The 19,947-nt window shown below is 44.1% G+C and overlaps 1 protein-coding gene across 1 annotated transcript in view; it reads left to right on the top strand.

Moving 5' to 3' along the window:
• VIPR2 (vasoactive intestinal peptide receptor 2) overlaps positions 1–19,947 on the top strand; it is a 299,702-nt gene that overhangs the window by 235,185 nt on the left and 44,570 nt on the right. Inside the window, exon 9 of the mRNA XM_029588516.1 lies at positions 13,532–13,601. Within this exon, the coding sequence (XP_029444376.1) occupies positions 13,532–13,601 (70 nt within the window). The remainder of the gene's footprint in view (positions 1–13,531; positions 13,602–19,947) is intronic.

The raw sequence follows: 19,947 nt of genomic DNA, 5'->3' as shown, positions 1-19,947 counted from the left end.
AATATCAGGAATATTATCTTGGTATGTAAAATTAAAAAGCACAATAAAAACAAAATTAAAAAAAAAAAGGCTATCCATCCAGTAGTACTGGGACTTCCCTGGCTCCAGAAGCATACTCCTCATATTAACTGGGAGACCCTGCAAGAAGCTTCCTGGGGTACTAACTGTTTCTCCTCTTGCCTTCTGGGCTTACCTCGACCACAACTTCTGCTAGCCACCACCACTTCGTCTTTGCCCGCCCAGTATGCAGACTATGCTGATGTTTTTTCTAAAGAAAAAGCCGAAACTCTCCCAGAACACTGCCCCTTTGATTGTGCGATTGACCTCCTAACTGACACTATGCCTCCACGTGCCCGGGTATATCCGTTGTCTCTGCCTGAAACCCAAGCGATGTCACAATACATCTGTGAGAACTTGGAGAGAGGGTTCATCCGTCCTTCCACTTCCCTGGCAGGGACGGGGTTCTTTTTTGTATTGACTACCGTAGACTTAATGCAATCACTCTCTGGGACAGGTACCCGCTCCCACTTATCCCGGAACTACTGGACTGCCTCTAAGGGGCCAAGATCTTCACAAAGCTGGATCTCCATGGGGGCCTACAATTTGGTCCGCATTAAGCCCAGGGACAAATGGATGACCGCCTTCAATACGCATGATGGCCATTATGAATACCTAGTAATGCCATTTGGCCTATGTAATGCACTGGTTGTCTTCCAAAATCTTATGAATGAGGTTTTCCGGGACATGCTTCATACCAATGTAATTGTCTATCTGGATGATGTTTTGATTTACTCAAGAGATCTGGCTTCACATCGCTCAGAGGTTCACTGAGTTCTTCAGCATTTAAGGGACCATCACCTTTATGGCAAATTAGAGAAATGCCTATTTAAGCAGGAGTCCTTTCCCTTCCTGGGATTCACTGTCTCCACCTCAGGATTCTGGATGGACCCTGAAAAGCTGGCCAGCATTTGGGACTGGCCTCTACTCGTAGGACTCCGCTCACTGCAACATTTTTTTGGCTTCGCTAACTTCTACAGGAACTTCATCCCACGGTATTCCCACATTGTGGCACCTCTTACCACACTCATGAAGAAGGGATCAGATGCCAGACAATGGTCTCCAGAGGCCATCCATACCTTCAAGGGGTTAAAACAGGCCTTCCTGTGTGAACTCTGCCTCCGTCATCCTGACCCTTCATGACCATTTAATGGAGGTTGACGCCTCAGACATCGCAGTGGGTACAGTCCTTAGCCAGTATTCCAGTCAAGAAGCTCTCTTACCATGTTCCTACGTCTCCCTCATATTCACCTCTACAGAGCAGAACTACGGAATCGGAGATAAAGAACTCCTGGCCATTAAGATGGCGTTTGAAGAGTGGAGGCAATGGCTGGAGGAGGCGCAACACCCCATCACAATGTACACCGATCACAAAAACTTAGAATACCTTAGTAAGGCACAATTTTTGAACCCCCACCAGGCCTGCTGGTCACTCTTCTTTAGTCGTTTCAATTTCTTATTATGTTACCAACCAGCATCAAAGAATGTGAGGGCAGGCACCCTTTCCATACTTCATGAGACGGAAGGATGTATCTGATTTACCTCAATACATCCTAGACCCTGCCAGAGTTCTCCTTGCTGCCACCAGCAATGTACCTCTGGGAAAAACTGTAGTCCCTCTCCGCCTTCAGCAAAAGGTTTTATCCTGGGTCCATGATTCACTCACCGCTGGACACCCGGGCAGAGCCCATACACTGGAACTCCTTTCTCACTACTATTGGTGGCCTCAGATGTCCCAGGATGTCCGGGCATATGTTAACTCTTGCCCAACCTGTGCCCAGCAGAAGCTGCTGCCTGGTAGGCCGTGGGGTCTCTTGCAACTAGCCCCAGTGCCTCAAGATCCTTGGACACATATCTTCACAGACTTTGTGGTGGACTTGCCTCCGTCCAATGGGAACCAGGTGATTTGGGTTGTAGTCGATAGGTTCTCCAAGATGGCACACTTAACTCCTCTGCCTAAATTGCCTTCAGCACTTGAATTGGCCCAGATTTTTACCTGGCACGTCTTCCCTCTCCACTGTCTTCCACAACATATCACATCTGACTGTGGCCCCAAGTTCATGGCAAAGTACTGGTGTTCCCTATGCAGGAAATTCAGAGTGCAACTGGATTTTACATCTACTTTCCACCCTCAGGAAAATGGCCAGGCCGAGTGGATCAATTGGGGTCTAAAGACCTTTATCCGCTCGTTCGTTGGGAGCCGTCAGGATGATTGGGCGTCTCTGTTACCTTGGGCAGAATTCTCGCACAACATGCATGTCCACTCTTCCACAGGGAGCTCCCCATTCCAGGTAGTCTTCGGTAAGCAGCCAAGACCTCCGCTACCTCTACCCTTGTCTGTGCCTTCCCCAGCGGCCCAACTCACAGCTCAACAACTCCACAACCAGAGTCCAGCCCCTTTTTTCAAATCTGGGACCGGGTGTGGTTCAGCATGTGCCATCTATGCCTTCGAGTGCCCTCTATAAGACTAGCTCCTAAATATATTGAACCGTTTTCTGTCAGCAAGCGACTGGGGCCAGTCTCCTATCATCTACGCCTCCCTGCTAGCTTAAGGATACACAACTCCTTTCATGTATCCTTGTTAAAGCCGTTGGTGCTCTCTATGTTCCACTCTATACCTCCAGAGACACCGGATGTCTCCTCTTAAGAGGACCCAGTCTATCAAGTTTGAGGGGTACTGGACGTAAGAAGTAATCACAGGTGTTGGAAGTATCTGATATCCTGGGAAGGATTTGGTCCAGAGGAAAACTCCTGGGAGCCGGCCTCAAACATCTTGGACAAATCCCTGCTTCAACATTTTAATCAAGCACACCCCAACAAGCCTGGGCCTTCTGTGAGGGGGCATGAAGGGGAGTACTGTTGGGATTCCCAGTCACAGCAACCCATAGCCGATGCCCCCTACCGGCTCCAACGCTTGGCAGGCTCCCCTCTCTTCGGTGCGGCATGCCCCAGCCCTGAGCCAGCCACTGGCATGGCCTCCATGTAGCTCTAGACACCACTAACCTTCCTTTCATGTGCGCTCCCCTAGGCGTGCACAAGTCAGCCCAACTCTTAAAGGGGCAGTGGTGGGAAATGACGGCCCGGCCTCTGAAGATGGCATCAGGACTGAGGGGTATTTAAACCCTGCTTGTTCCTGCTGTTCCTGATCGAGTGTGCCTGTTGCTCCTAACTCCATGCCTTTCCTCGTCCCTGGTTCTTGCTTCCTCTCTTCTCTTGATCTCCTGGTTCTGACTCCGGCTTGCTTCCTTGTCTCTGCTTGTCTGCTGTCCGTCTTGACACTTGGCCTAGTACCTCGTCTCCGCTTGTCTGCTGCCTGCCCCTGATCTTCAGTTTGGTTCTCCGTTTTGCACCTTCGCTGACAGCCTCGGTCCGGATTCCTGATGCCACCTCTGCCTGCCACTTGATCTGTCTTCACCGAGGAGACCCGCACCTAAGACCTGTTGGCCCCAGTACCCAAGAGCTCAATGTGAGGGGAACAAGGAATGATAGGTGAAGCCCCAGCTCGCTCATCCTCACCTGCACTGCCTTCCAGCGACGAGGACCATTGGGGGACTTTCCTCAGTGGTAGCATCAACTCTCGTCCTGGTCCAAGGGTCCACAGTGCTAACAGGTTTAGTCAATAGCATCTTGACCTCCAGTGAGTTGATGAGGGAGATGATACTAACAATGTTGAGATCAACACCTAGGAAGAGCAGGCAGTGCAGGTAGAGACCGTGAGTGATGCCCCTGGCATTTTTCCTCAGGATCCACCCTCATCCACAACTCCAGTATCAGCATCAGCCTCCAATGATATAGAGAAGGGATCACGAAAGACAGACCTGATCTGGAGGCACTTCAATGTGAGGGATGACCCACATTTTGCTGAGTATATTCACTGCTTGTTTCTTAGTTATACTAAGGTTTTTTGCCCAAGAAAAAATGTAAAACAAAAAACAAGATTTCTCCTCCCATCCCACTTCTTTTATGCTTTTCCATCTTGCTGTCAAGGCTTGTCTAGGCCTTTGAGCTATTTTCAGTTTCCCAGACTGTATGCCTTGGTGATTCAGACACCTTTATGCTGTTTGCGATGGACCATATGCTATGCCTTAGTGATTTAGACACCTATGTGTGGTTACCATTAATTGCACTCCATGCTTTGATGGTTTAGACACCTTTGTGCTGTTTGTGATGGACCACACTCCACACCTTGGTAGTTTAGACACCTTTATGCTGTTTGCAATGGACATTACACCATAACTTGGGAGATTATATACCTTTATGCTGTTTGCGATTCATTACACTGCATGCCTTGGGGGTTCATACACCTTTCTGCTGTTTGCAATTCACTGCACTGTATGCCTTGGGAGGGTTGAAACCTTTATGCTGTTTGTGATTCCCCACACTGTATACCTTGAGAGCTTTGATGCCTTTATGCTGTTTGCGATTCTCTGCACTATACTCCTTTGGATGCTTTAATATTTTTATGCTAGCTGCAATTCCACACAATGTATACCTTTGGAGCTGTGACACATTTGTGCTGTCTGCAATTCCTTATACTGTATGCCTTGGGAGCTTTGACACCTTTATCCTGTTTGTGAATCCTCTAACTGTATACCTTGGGTGATTTGATGCTTTTGGACTGCTTGCAGTTTCCTACACTATGTTTTAGGGATTGGCGCTTGTTAGTGTCTATTAGTTTTAAAATCACCACAGTTATACAAATAACAGATGGGACTATAACTGATTTAATGAGCCATTTACAATTTCACTCTACTGGCTGTAAGTACATAACACATGCATGGATCAATCTTTACAGTTTGACAGAAGCATATGCTAGTCCACTGTTAGGATCAACTACATTCCTCATACTGAGACAGGCATCCCCCCACTCTAGCTGTCTTCAAGCTTCAGTCCAAATCCCCATCCTTTATTTTATTTGCTGACTCTTGCACTGGCCATCCATCGTTTTGTATGCTGACTGCACCACTCCTCGGTATTTTGTTACCATTCTTCCTTCTCCTACCATAGCCCTCAATTTTCACCTTATAGATTTTACAGATACTCTTCTTGCTGTATTACTTTGCTCTTGCTGTTTCAGTTTTTAATAATTGCCAGCATCACTACTACTGCCACTGTTCCAAGCTTTCTCTGCTGCTTCAACTGTCTATGGGGTTCCTTCCAAATCCTCTTCGCCTACAGTACTTGCTGACTCTTTGTCTTACTCTGGCCATCCATTGCTTTACACACCTGCTGTACCACTCTTTGGGCCCTTCATGCCACTCCAGTTACCACTCAATATTTACAGTTTAACAGAAGCATATGCTACAGGAAAGATCAATCATATTCCTCCTACTGAGACAGGCATCCCTCATTGTGGCTGTCTTCATGCTTCAGTCCAAATCCCTTTCCTTCATGGTAATTGCAGACCTTTGCTCTTGCCTTGATCATCCATTACTTTGTATGCCTGCTGCACCATTCCTTGGCACTTTGATATCATTCTTCCTTTGTTTCATCCCTCAAGGGGGTTTTATGGCTACTCATATTACTGCATTGCTCTGCTCCTACCATTTCAGTTTTAAATAATTGCCAGTGCCACTGCTGCTGCTGCCACTCTAAGCCAGTCTTGATAACTTAGGATGTTTCCTCTACTGCTCTGGCTGTCCCGCCAAATCCCCTTTCTTTATGTTATTTACCAATTCTTACTCATGACCAAGCCATCCATTGCTTTGCAAGATCACTGCACCACTCTTCAGGCTTTTAATACCATTCTTCCTCCTGCCTCAGTTCTCAAGGTACATCTTAGAGGGGGTTTGACTACTATTATTGCTGAATTGCTCTGCTCCTACAATTTCAGTTTCTAATAATCACCAATGTCACTACTGCCACCATCACTCCAAGCCAGTCTTGGTACCATAAGATGCTTCCTCTACTGCTCCAACTGTCTACATTTTGCTCTCCAAATCCTTTTTTCCATATGGTACTTACCAATTCTTGCCCTGGCTATCCAATGCTTTACACAGGTATTACCCACTCAGTTATCTTTAATGTTTTCATGGACATTTCCTTCAAATTCCATTCCTTTATGGTTCTTGTGATTATTGGTCTCATCTGGCATTTAGTCTTCAATGGATTATACCAGATTTAAGACAAGGGCTGCAAAAAAGCAGCAGCCATAACCATGACCATGCTCTTCCATGATTACTGCTTCTGAGGCAAATGAGGCAGTATTTGCAAAAATTGATTTAGAAGCAGAATCATGTTTTGGATTCCCTGAATCACAGGACATTAAACAACTAGTGGTAAAAAGAATTTGGTACCTCTAGTCAGTAACATCTTAACCTTCAATGAAGATCAAATCCAAACCTGAACAATCAACGCCTTCATCTAATGATGCCATATGGAAATGGCATCAGACCTCCTCCATGGATTGCTTATGGCTTCTTCCTGACTATGGCTTTCTACCAATTTTCTTGGTGAACTTTTCCCCTCATTTGGAACCATGGAGTGTTCTTACCACTTTGGGTGGCTGCTTTGAGATGTTTGGGTTTATCATGCCACTCTTTCAGTTGCTTTCACCCTATATTACTGTCTTGTGGGGGTTTCTGACTCTTTTGATGCTGTGTTCCCCATCCATGGTGCCTTGAGCTATTTATATCATAATTGGTGCCACTTTCCCACTCTCTTATAGCCTTGGGAGGTTCAAGCCACTGTTGTTGGTGCTCTTTGTCTCACTTCTGCTGCCTCAGGGTAAGCTGGTCAGTCTTACTGCTGTTTTACTCCTCTGATGGTGCCTTGAAGAAGTCCTATCACTGCTGGTACCGTATTGCTCCATTGTGGGTCCTTGGGCTGTTCATGTCACTTTTGGTGCCATGTTGACATAGTCTTGATTTATTGGCATGCCTTTATCCTTCTGATTATGTTTACCCATGTTTCATTAGAAATGATTTTAAAATCCCAATTTGGAAACCCAAAATTGGCTCCATTGCTACCCCTATTGACTATAATGGCAAATGAATGAATGAATAAAATTAACAATACAATTTTCTTTTTCATTTGGAACTAATGAAATAAATAGAGATGCCCTACAAAACAAATGAATGAACCAAAATGAAATTTTTTCCTCTGCCCATCCCTAATTTCCAATAAGCATAGGAGTGAATTTTCAAAGGAGTTACACACATAAAAGTAGCAATTTTCAAAAGCCCATTTATGTAAAACCCAGTTTAACATATGTAAATCTTTTTGAAAATTACCTCCTTAATGTGTAACCCACTTGTATAATCTGGTGGACTCGGTTGTTTGAAATCATTTGGGGTAAATGTTTTGTGGAAAACATAGTGAAAATTGTGTAATGTTTTGTGAAAAACTCTCCTCACAGATATGTTAAATGGAACAGAGACTGGCATACTGGCTATGCCCTCAATTTCCAGTCAAAATGCCATCCCTGGTTTTGACAGGGTTGCTATGTGAGGTTTAGAGCTTTTGTAATTGATGGGTAAGGCCTTGAGCTCTATTACTGATGAGGGGAAGCAGACAGAAGGAAGTTTCTTTGCAGAGGAAAAACCTATTGCTTCTCTGGTCTGCTCTGGTACTTCCTTGAATTGGACATTGTATCACAGATGACAATGAGTATCTGAAGTTTTGGACTTCCACTACTTCCTTGACTTTATCCAGGAGGAGATTCTCTTCACTCCTGGGTCATAGTCATGAGCCTATCTCACATGTTACCTGAAGCCTAAGGCTCCAAACCATGAAAACTCATGAGAGCTAATAGATATGGCAAAGGCTTTTGATGCTATCTCAAAAGAATCTTAGGTTGAATGGACAAAATGCTTTCCATGCTCTTCACCAGTGTCCAACAGATGAATAATATCCTTCTGTTTCTCTAGAGAGAGTGTGTCTTGCAGATTGGAATTCAGGTATTCAACTATAAAAATCTGATAGAATGCTATGCAGGAATTAAGCGTGCAATTCTGACAGAATTGCTCTCATAAGCAACCAAGGTCTGTGTTTTATGCCTGGGGAGTACCGAATATAAATAAATATATATTTAAAAAGCTTTTTTTTTTTTTAGTTAATAAATTCCAATTGAGTTTTAAATGCATTTAGTCAAATTAGGGCTGGATTTTCCATTCTCGCAGAGAATACTGAATCCAGCGGTAACAGGGGTTGGGGGGGGGGCAAAGTGGGGGCAGGCCTGCGAAAGCCGGCAGCGATCGCACTACTGTGGTGTTATTGCTGCCGGCTTTCGCACCCAATAGCGCCACCATGAAAGGTGGCGCTACTGGCGACGATAACGGTCCTTACCTTATCGCTGCCAGCAAAGATAATGCCATGTCTGCCTCCTCGCTGCCCCGACTCCTCCCCTTGCCGCCCCAACTCTGCCCCAACTCCGCCCCCAGCAAGCTATCGCATGCGAAAAATCCCTTTTTTGCGTGCGATAGGCTTAGAAAATGACCCCCTTAGTTTGAAAGTTAGAGGTTTCTTTTACGGTACATTAAGAGCATGGTTTATTATTATACTTTGTCGCGCCGAAGGAGCGCGACAAAGGGGCCTGCCCCTTTGTGCGCCCCTTCATGCAGCCCTGCAGTGCAGCCCCTTACAATTTGGGCTGATCTGGAATCTATTTGGAAACAAGCCTACAAGCCTAAATGCACCTGTAACTCATCTCTCAGCACAGCTCATAAAATCATCCCAACACATTATGATACCTGGTCTTACACCTATGCTTTTACCATTCATTCAGCATGTAAATTAACAAGCAACCACCACCTATCACGCAATCAGCAACAGACATCATTGTCCCTGCTCTCTGCAGTTACCAGCATTCCAGCCTTTCAACTTTCAAATCCGTTCTCATACAACACACAACATTCTTCTCACAGAACCTCAAAACATCTCTTCCAGAATCCCTCCCTCACCTCATGCATACCTACAAGCTGCATCCAACACTCATCATACACTCCAAGCTGCATCCGGCACGCATCATCCGGTTCAACACAGCAACTAAAACCTCATCCAGCACTCCTCATCCAGACTTCAGTCATCCTCAACCAGCTCCCAGCACTCCTCATCCAGACTTTAGTCATCCTCAACCAGCTCCCAGCACTCCTCATCCAGACTTCAGTCATCCTCAACCAGCACTCCTCAGCCTGACCTTCAATCAATCTCAACCAGCACTCCTCATCCAGACTTCAGTCATCCTCAACCAGCTCCCAGCACTCCTCATCCAGACTTCAGTCATCCTCAACCAGCACCCAGCACTCCTCAGCCTGACCTTCAATCAATCTCAACCAGCATCCAGCACTCCTCATCCAGACTTCAGTCATCCTCAACCAGCTCCCAGCACTCCTCATCCAGACTTCAGTCATCCTCAACCAGCTCCCAGCACTCCTCATCCAGACTTCAGTCATCCTCAACCAGCACCCAGCACTCCTCAGCCTGACCTTCAATCAATCTCAACCAGCATCCAGCACTCCTCATCCAGACTTCAGTCATCCTCAACCAGCTCCCAGCATCCTCATCCAGACTTCAGTCATCCTCAACCAGCATCCAGCACTCCTCATCCAGACTTCAGTCAACCTTATTCAGCTTCCAGCATTCAACACCGAGTTCGCTAAACATCTAGCACAAGCACTCGGAAGATGGAGAAACCACCTAACCCTTATCACCACAATAGTCACAATAGTCACAAACACCTTATAAACATCCCACTACGAAAAATAACCAAAAACTACTTTGCCTCACCTTTCTTCTCATTAATGCTCAATCATTAACCAAAAAATGCATGTTAATATCAGACATATTACAAGAAGAAAAACCCTGACTTCATCGCCCATTACAGAATCCTGGTTCAAAAACACAGATCAAGTCATTCTGAACCAACTTGACAACAATGCCTATGACACTTTCTCAATCCCTCGTAATTACCAAAGAGGAGGCGGTCCTCCTCCTACTTATCAAAAAACATTTTTCATTGAAAATGATCCCACATAATCTCCCAAAACAATTCGAAGTTGCACTCTTCGACTCACCAAATTTACAAATCTGCCTTGTCTACTGCCCTCCTAAGCTTCTCGATAGCAACATCTGTCCGCTACTCGAATTCCTTTCTACCTATATTAATTTGAAAAAACCTACAATCATCCTTGGTGACTTCAACCTTCATATAGATGTCAACCCAAGATCTCTAAATTGCCAAACCCTTATTGACATGCTTTCAAGCTTAAACTGCTTCCTTCAAGTGCATAACCCCACTCACAAAGCAGGTCATACATTAGACCTAATTTTTACCAACAACTACTTCTCTAATACCACAATTTCCCATAGTCCAGTTCCATGGTCTGACCACCATCTTCTACTATGCAAGACTCAAATAAATTTCAACAATCCAACCTACTCAAAGGATACACAAAATTTCTTCAAATACCGACCTCCATTTCAATCTGATCTTCTCCTGCAAGAACTGGGTTATCAGCTTTCTAATCTCGACCTCTAACATAAATAATGCCATCCAATCCTGGTTTCAAATTACTGAAGAAACCGCTAACAACATTAACCCAGAGAAATTCAAACGTTTAAAGAACAAAAGAGAACAACAAAACCCCTGGTTTAACACCACTCTTAAAAATATGAAAACGGCTCTCAGGAAAATCGAAAAAGAGTGGCAAAAAAACAAGCAGCCATTATTACAGCAGAAATACCGCACACATCTAGCCGCCTACAAAAAAACCATCCAGAACATGAAACGCGATTACTACAGTAAAAAAATAAATAACTCCGCCAACAAATCTAAATCACTGTTCAACATAGTAAACAACCTCATCGCCGAAAACAACAATCACAATACCACCACAACAAAAAATTTAAGCCAAGACTTAGCCATCTTCTTTAAGAACAAAATTTCAAAAATTACTGATGCCCTCAACACCCCATCAATCATAGAAAAGCATCCTTTATTAAACATAAGTCCTTGGCTTGAATTCAATCCTATCTCCAACTTGGAAACAGAGAAAATGTTGAAAAAAATAAACTTCATCAGCATGAAGTCATGACATGGACACCATCCCAACCCGAGCTCTAAAGGAAATCGTTCATCCCATAGCCCCAACAATAGCAGCAATCATCAACAAATCTCTTATTGAGGGTGAGCTTCCTACCAAACTAAAAATCGCTACAATCACGCCACTACTTAAGAAAAAAAACCTCAACCCAGAAGATTTAAAACAAACTACCCGCCCAATATCAAACCTTCCCCTCTTTGCTAAATTAACAGAAAAGGCGGTTCTGAAACAACTAAACGAACACCTTGATGACCACAAAATTCTATTTCCTACACAACACGGCTTTAGAAAAAACCTCAGTACAGAAACCCTACTACTCAATCTTTCTGACACCTTATTAAGAGGCCTCGATAACAAACTAGATCACCTTCTGATCCTCCTCGATTTGTCAGCAGCCTTTGACACAGTGGACCACAAAAGGCTTATTTTTAGTCTGGAATCCATCGGGCTCGCTGGAAAAACCCTTAACTGGTTTTCCTCTTTCCTTAAAAACAGATTTTTCAAAGTTTCCTACAACAGCTTTTCATCCGATGCCATCCCTCTGGATACTGGAGTTCCTCAAGGGTCGGCTTTATCACCCATTCTCTTTAATATCTACCTTCTTCCTTTATGCCATCTTTTAACTAGCCTTAACATCATTTTCTACATGTATGCTGATGACATACAACTTCTCATTCCCATTACTTCGTCTTTAGAAGAATCAATGTCAAAAGCAGCCTCACACCTGGAAGCAATACGAAAACTGCTAAACAACCTAAAATTATGCTTAAATATGAGCAAAACAGAATGTATACTAATTACAAGAAAAAACTCTGGTATAACATACACTCCTCCCTTCCAATTTGACAACATTCAAATCCAACTCAAAGACAGCGTTAAAGATCTGGGTTTCTGGCTAGATAATGAGCTAAATCTTAAGAAACACATCGCAAACAAAAACAAGAGAAGGCTCTTCAAAATTCAAATACTCAAACACCTAAAACCGCTGCTTCCCACCCCGGGATTTCAGAACCGTTCTTCAAACCCTCATCTTTCTCCAGTATAGACTACTGCAACTCCCTTCTAATTGGCCTTCCCAATGCAACCTTAAGGACCACTGCAGTTACTCCAAAATGCAGCTGCCAGAGTCCTGACTGGTAAAAGAAAATCCGACCATATATCCCCAGTACTCCACAACTTACATTGGCTACCTGTTAAAAAAAGAATAGAGTACAAAGTCATCACAATTCTACACAAGACAATTCACAAAGCAGACTTCACTGCCCTGGACAATATTATACATCTGCATAAATCATCACGTATAACAAGATCTACATATAAAATTCAACTGGATGTCCCTTCATTACCACAAGCCAAACTTTCCTCCACCAGAAATAGAGCCATCTCTATAATCGGTCCAAAATTATGGAACTCATTACCTCTACACCTCAATTCACAAGAAAATCTTAAATCTTTTAAAAAAGAACTTAAAGAATGGCTACTCTCACAGTCTTACAATGACTGTGCACCCATTGATAACAGAGCATAAATCCTTTTCATATCCACCTCTCGTTCCTTTTTATTCCAGCAATCCTTCTGACACTCGCCCCGACTTGCAGAAACCTTCCTTCTCATTAACGGCTTCAACCGTCAACCTCAAGCGTTGCATACATTCTTATCTAAAGTTCAATGTACTTATTAACTTTTATTAAGTTAATGTTCTATTTCAATCTCTGTTTTAATGTTATGAATTCAAATGTAACTGGTTCGTTGTAATGTAAACTGGAGTGAAGGCATTGTCAGCTGTACCTCGGTATATAAACAAATGCTAAATAAAAAAAAAAATATTCTCCCATAGGCACAGAATGAAAAATAAAAACTTAGTAATTCAGGCCCTAAAGCATGGCTCCTTTAAAAAAAAAAAAAAAACCTTCCACACTTTGTGCTAAAACCATCTTTACATGGTGATGTTTATGTTTATAAATACATTTGGGTTTTTTTATTACTGCATATTGTTGCCTATTAGATTTTGTTCTCTGGATGTTATTCATTATATGGTATTGTTCCATAGAAAATCATAAAGAATAAAGTCTAAGTGGAGTTACAATATCTAATACAGTATGCAGATCACTTTTCTTCTAAATGATCATTATTGTTCATGCTTATAATTATTTGCAATTCCATGTGGCTTTACTTTTGCCTTCCATTTTTTGCCTAGGATTCACTCAGGTTTGCCTACATATGGTATTTTCTAAAATTCATTTGAGAAATAGAATGAATCAAGGTACAGGACCATAAAAAAGAACAATTTTTGGTGCCTGTCTGTGAATTGTAAACCTAAACATTTTTCCTGTACAGATGTTCTTTCACATGGCTATTTATAGTTGGTAGTAACATAAAGTAAGCATTCTATTCACTTAATAAAAAGATTTGCCTTTTTTTTTTTTTTACAGATGCTGGGATACAAATGAACAAAGTATTCCCTGGTGGGTTATGAGGACACCAATTTTGTGTTCTATTATAGTAAGTAAACATAGCATTCATTTTAATATAAATCTATTCAATTAATCTGCTTTTATTAAAATATAATCTAATTGTGTTCTCTGCTTTTAAATAAATGTGATATAGTACAGTAACTGTTTAAGCACAGACCAATGTCATTTCATATCACTGTGAAATTCATGTCAGTAAAATGCATCTGACTCATGTCCAGAGCTGTGCGCTAATTGTGTAACCAAAAAATGGAAATGAGAAACAGAAATAGAATGGCAATCAAGCTGAACTGTAATAGATGATTTTGGATTACATTTGGAGTGAAGTTTTCAAAAGCCATTTATGCAGGTAAATGGTTATTTACCCATGTACATTGGCTATCAGAAAATTGCCAGCCCTCCTTGTGGGTAAACGTACATGCATAATTACATGCACAAAACGCATACTTTTACCTGCATTTAGCAGAGGCAATCCTGGAAGCAGGGTTCGAGTAGTGAATGCTACATAGAAACAGAGAAATATGACAGTATAAGGCCCACCTACTCAGGGCCAGATTTAAGATTATGGAGCCTATAGGCAGATGACTGGGAATAGAAGGGTTTCACCCCCAAGAAATAAAAAAAAAAGCAGCAGGATGGAGTCCAGTTTTTTTGTGCCTTCAGAATTTGGCACTCTAGGCACTTGCCTATGTTGCCTATGCCTAAATTCAGCTCTGCATACACTACAGTCCCTACCACTCCCTCAGAAATTCAAATACTCTTCTTATCTCTACCACCTCAACTGGGAGGTTGCTCCATGCATTCACCACCCTCTCTGTAAAGAATAGGGATGTGCAATCGTTTTTCCCGAATTAGGCAATGTCAACAAAATTGCCTATTTTGGAATGGTTCGGGAGAACCAAAAAACGATTGATTTTTTTTCCGAAATTTCGGAAAAAACTTCATTTTTTAGTTAGTGTGTGCTCCCGATAGTGTGCACTAACCCGAAAATCAGGGCCCCCGAAAAAAAACCCCGAACCACGGGAAAAACACAATTCCTGCGGGGGAGGGGGCACCGAAATGAAGCCCGACATTAATTTTTTACCTGAAGCACATCTCTAGTAAAGAAATATTTCCTTAGTCAACTGCTGAATCTACCTCTTTTCACCTTCATTCCATGATCTTTCATTGCAGAGTCTCCTTTCCATTAAAAGAGATCCACTTCATATTCATTGATACCTTAGAGGCATATAAATGTCTTTATTATATTTAACCTATCCCACCTTCCCTCTAAGTTATGTCTGTTTAAATCTTCAAGTTGTCCCCAGTGAAGACCACTTGTTGGATTCGTGGACCCTTGGACCGATCGGAACAGAAGGCAAGCTGCTGAGAGAGGGTAGCAACGGGAGGTCCCGATCGGAAGGCGGCAAGGAGGGGAGTTGTGGTTGGCTGGAGGAAGATCCTGGAAAGCCCTATGCGACCAAGGGCTGTGGCAAGGAAGGACGAACCGGTGAGGCTGGCACGATGGTGAGAAGATCTTCACCCTGGAAGCCGAGCCTCCCCCGAGAGGAGCTCGTAGGAGTTCGGCCGCTGGGACCTAGGAGATTCACCCTGGAAGCCGGCGTCCCCCCAGGAGGAGCCCATAGGGACCCGGCCGCTGGGACTTAGGAGAGCCCGCGGGGGCGGAGTCAGACGGAGTCCAAGGTTGTCGCTCACCAGTCCAGAGTCGTGTGCCAGGGAATCATCGCTTGCCAGTCCGGAGTCAGAAGCCAAAGGATCGCTGTAAGCCAAGCCGGGGTCAGAGAGCCGGGAATCGTCGAAAGCCAGTCCGAGGTCCAGAGCCAGAGGGATCACCGTAAGCCGCGCCGGGGTCAGAAGCCAAGAATCGTCGTAAGTCAGTCCAGAGTCAGAAGCCGAGAATCACCGTAAGCCAGTCCGGGATCAGGAAACACAGGAAACCAAGAGGGTACAGGAACGCAGCAACTGGAGACAGGGTAAACCTGGGAACCTCGTTGCAAGGCACTGGAGGAGATCAGCTGCAGGGCTTAAGTAGCCCTGCAGCGTCTGACGTCACCGGAGGCAGTCCTGAGTATTTCCCGCGCTGGCCCCTTTAAATTGGAGCCTGAGACGCACGCGCGCGTCTAGGGGGCGGGGCCAGCCGCCGAAGGACGCGGCTGCTCCGGCGGGGCGGAAAACGGAGCAGAAGAGGGCCTGAGGCCTGGGCGAAGCTGCCCGCTGTCGGGGCTGAAGCGGAGGAGGTCCCCGGAGGCCTGGGGAAGCGCGGGAAGAACACCGGGGCCCGCGACCAGGTAGTGCACGATCCCCGGGCCGCCCGGGATCGCAACAGTACCCCTCCCCCTACGCCCCCTTCCGGGGGGCCGGGGCTTGTCCGGGTGCCGGGAATGAAACTGGCGAAGAAGGTCCTTGTCCAGGATGTGGGAAGAGGGCTCCCACGAATTCTCCTCAGGACCATAACCCTCCCAAGAAAGGAGGTACTCCCAGCGATGACGGCGGACCCGAACATCTAACACCTCCTTAACCGTATATGTGGCCCCAGGGTCAGAAGCGACAGGAGTGGACTCCGGAGGCAGAGGTCGAAAGTGGGAGAGGACCACCGGCTTGAGAAGGGAGACATGGAAGACATCATGTATGCGCAGTGTAGATGGCAGACGTAGGCGGTAGGAAACCGCGCCAACCCATTCGGCTACCCGGAAGGGTCCAATATAGCGAGGAGCTAGCCTCATGGAGGGGATCCTGAGCTGGATGTTCTTGGTAGAGAGCCAAACCAAGGAACCGGGCAGAAACACTGGAGCGGGACGCCGAGATTTATCAGCGTAAGCCTTGAACCGGGCAGCGGTGCGGTGGAGCTTCTCTTGTGTGGAGCGCCAGAGCTGGTGAATCTGGCTAGCCGTCAGTTGCGCCGCAGGCGAAGAAGTAGATACTGGCAACGGTAACGGTGGCTTTTCGAACCTTTCCATAAACCAACTGGAAGGGAGATTGTGAGGTGGCGGAGTGTCGATGGCGATTGTAAGAGAACTCGGCCCAGGGGAGAAGAGACACCCAGTCGTTCTGCTGCTCCCCTACAAAGGCGCGGAGAAACGCTTTCAAAGTTCGGTTCGTGCGTTCCACTTGGCCATTGCTCTGGGGGTGGAACGCCGTGGTCAGGTCTAATTGAATCCCGAACTTCCTGCAGAGCGCCCGCCAGTACTTTGCCGTGAACTGGGGACCACGGTCTGAGGTGATATGCTGAGGCAGGCCGTGCAGGCGGAAGACATGGTGGACGAAAAATTCTGCCACTCAGGGGCCGTGGGCAGCTTGGCTAGTGGCACAAAATGAGCCATCTTTGAAAAGCTGTCAACCGTGACCCATACCACCATCTTCCCTTGTGACGGGGGCAGCTCGACGATGAAGTCTGTGGAGATGTGGGTCCACGGTTCTGCGGGGTACCGGGAGTGGCTGAAGAAGCCCCCAGGGGCGACCAGGCAGAGGCTTTTGCTGCGCACAAGTGGGACAGGACTGTACGTAGAGGCGAACATCCTCCTTCACTCGTGGCCACCAATAGAACTCCGTCAGTAATTGGAGAGTTCGGGCGACCCCGGGGTGCCCTGCCGTCACCGAATCGTGTGCCCAGGCTAGGACCCGTCTTCGAGTTCGCACTGGAACTACCACCCTCCCTGCCGGTGCTACGTCGGTGGCTGCCAGTTGGATTTTAGCTGGATCCAAAATATATTGAGGAGGATCGGAGCTGTCCTCAATCTCAGAAACGCGTGAGAGGGCGTCTGCCCTAGTATTCTTGGCTGCTGGCCGGTACCGAAGAATGAAATTAAACCTGCTGAAGAAGAGGGACCAGCGTGCTTGCCGAGGATTGTACATAATTTTGTGTACACCGGACAGGGCAAATCAGAACACTTCGATTCAGAAAAAGATTTTAAAATATAATTTATTCAGCTGTTTATAAGAAATTCCAAGACAAGTGTTCTGGGAGATGCAATATGCCCTCTATCTGTAATAACTGCATCTCAGTGAAACTCTGCCATGCCCTGACTTATATAATCAAAATACAAACTTCCCGAAGCTTCCAGAATGAATGACGTGACTACTCAAAGATTTCCTTACAAAAAATACCTTATGCTGTAGTTCTGACAATCTATCATGTATAGGAAATGCTTGTGAGGACCTCCTCCATTCAGTTGTAAAAATCATTCATTTACTAGTCTTTCCTGACCCATCCTCCCATGATAAAAGTTCCTGTATCATTCTGGCTTTGATGCACTGTATTCTTCTTTTCTTCTTTTGTTTATGTAAACAACTCGCAGTCTGGGTCTTGAATAGAGCTAGGCTTGGATTCCATTTCTTGGCACCAGGGTTTAATTAAAAACTGTCACCTCACAGGATCTCCTTTTCAACTAGTTTCTGTTAGTTGAAATATGCATCTGCAAGACAAAAGCCTGCATCCAGGACTCAGTTTCTCTGCATTGTGAAGCAAATGCTGCCATTAAAATAGGCCTCTCTCCTGTTATTGCCAGCAAATCTGTCTCAGAGATTTTCTGCAAGTCATGCTTCAGAAAAGCACTCAAAGTTCATTCACCTTACAGCAAAGGTGTCTGGGTATTCTTGGTTATCTGCTCAGCCTATTCTTCATTTCCCTCTATGGGACACCTTTAATGGACAGGTGTCACATCAACCAGTCTTCGATGCTAAGCCATGACAGAGGAACTTAAAAGTGTAGACTAACCCCTAACCTTGGTATTTATCAGGTGTAGTGCATAGGTGTATGTCCCTCTAGATTCCCAATTAATATGAAGGATGCTCCCACAAGCATTCACTAGTTAATCAAACAATATCATTCAAATTGAATTACAAGAATAATTCTCCAGTTCTATAGTTAAAATACAAATATCATACTTTCATAATAATAGTCTTACACTTAAAATTTGCATTGCATAAGAAGAAAATACTATACTTAAACTAATAGTATGAATAGAGTGAGTTGTTCCTACTAGAAATTAGTCTGCATACTACAAATCATATAATAGTGCATCATATACTAATATAACTAAGATAAAGCAAGAACTAAAAATTATTAAAAAATAAAATACCTATCATATTACATTGTTTATAAAAGATGCGTCTCTGCAAGAAGAACTGTCTCATATTGAGAACCAGGGATAGAAGTAGGTATGTGTAATAGGGAAGAACGAGAACGAATATGTGATAAAAGTGAAAAAGAACATTGGAAGCAACAACAGCCAAAAATCAGTATACAGAAAATAGCAAATACAGAAAATAGTAATTTACGTAACCAAGCAATTGAAGGAAGCCAAGAAAATATAGAATCTAACCATGAATCCGTATCAGGATTTATACCACCTTGTGTATACATAACATGCGATAGATTTTGAAGGTGTTGGAAAACATATGACATATTATGTTCATAAGCTGCTGTAGGAATATAGGTACAACACGCAGTACCAATGATAACACAAACCCCTCCTTTCGACGCAAGGACTGAATCCAAAGCTAACCTATTTTGCTGAGCAGTAATTGCAGTTGCTCTGAGCTCAGTATTGATAGCATTAAGACCTGCAGTAGTCAAATTAACAAACTGCATAAACTGATAACGAATAGTCTGAATCCACTTAGCATTTGCAGCAGCTTGAACACCAGGTGTCAGCCATGAAGCAAAAAACAATTCAGTTCTATTAAACAGTTTAAATTCATCAGGGACATCAGTTGGAGTAAGATAAGCAGAACGACGTACCCGTTTAGAAAATGCAGAGGGTGAAAATATAGAAAGAGGCGAAATAAATACAGGGGCAACTAAAGTCACCATAGCACAAGTACCACGCCATCGAAAAGGAAGAAACTGATAGACAGAAATACCACACTGCCAGAAAACATCCATAAGAAGCTGTGAACCAAATTCTAAATATATAGCATAATAGACAGTATCACAAGAAGAAATACCTAGAAAAGGTCCAGTACCATTTTGTGAAAAACAAAAAGGAAAGTGGGTAAGCGCAGTATGAAACAAAGGGCCTGAAAAAGGAGGTGGCCATGTATTAATAACAGAAGCAAAATGAGTAAAAGTACAAGTCATTGAAGGTCGTATAGGAATAGCAGAAACACATAATGTAGGAGTATTCGAAGTTCCACATATAGTCCATTTTTCTTTCTCTCTACAAGAATAAGTAAGGTAACTAAGCTGACGAAGTAAATGCTGAGGACACAAAGGGGAAGTCTCATTAATAACAGATGCATTCCACAAGGAAAGCATTGTAGAATGGGAAAAACCAAATTTAGTATATTGATTAGCATTAGCAGCAGGAGGAATAGAATAAGGAGGTCCAAAAGTCTGATTACCATAGAAACAAGAAGTAACAGAAGAAATAAGGGAA

This window comes from Rhinatrema bivittatum, chromosome 2 (assembly GCF_901001135.1).
Source record: "Rhinatrema bivittatum chromosome 2, aRhiBiv1.1, whole genome shotgun sequence".
Classification (NCBI taxonomy): domain Eukaryota; kingdom Metazoa; phylum Chordata; class Amphibia; order Gymnophiona; family Rhinatrematidae; genus Rhinatrema; species Rhinatrema bivittatum.
This window is presented reverse-complemented; position numbering and strand designations above follow the sequence as displayed.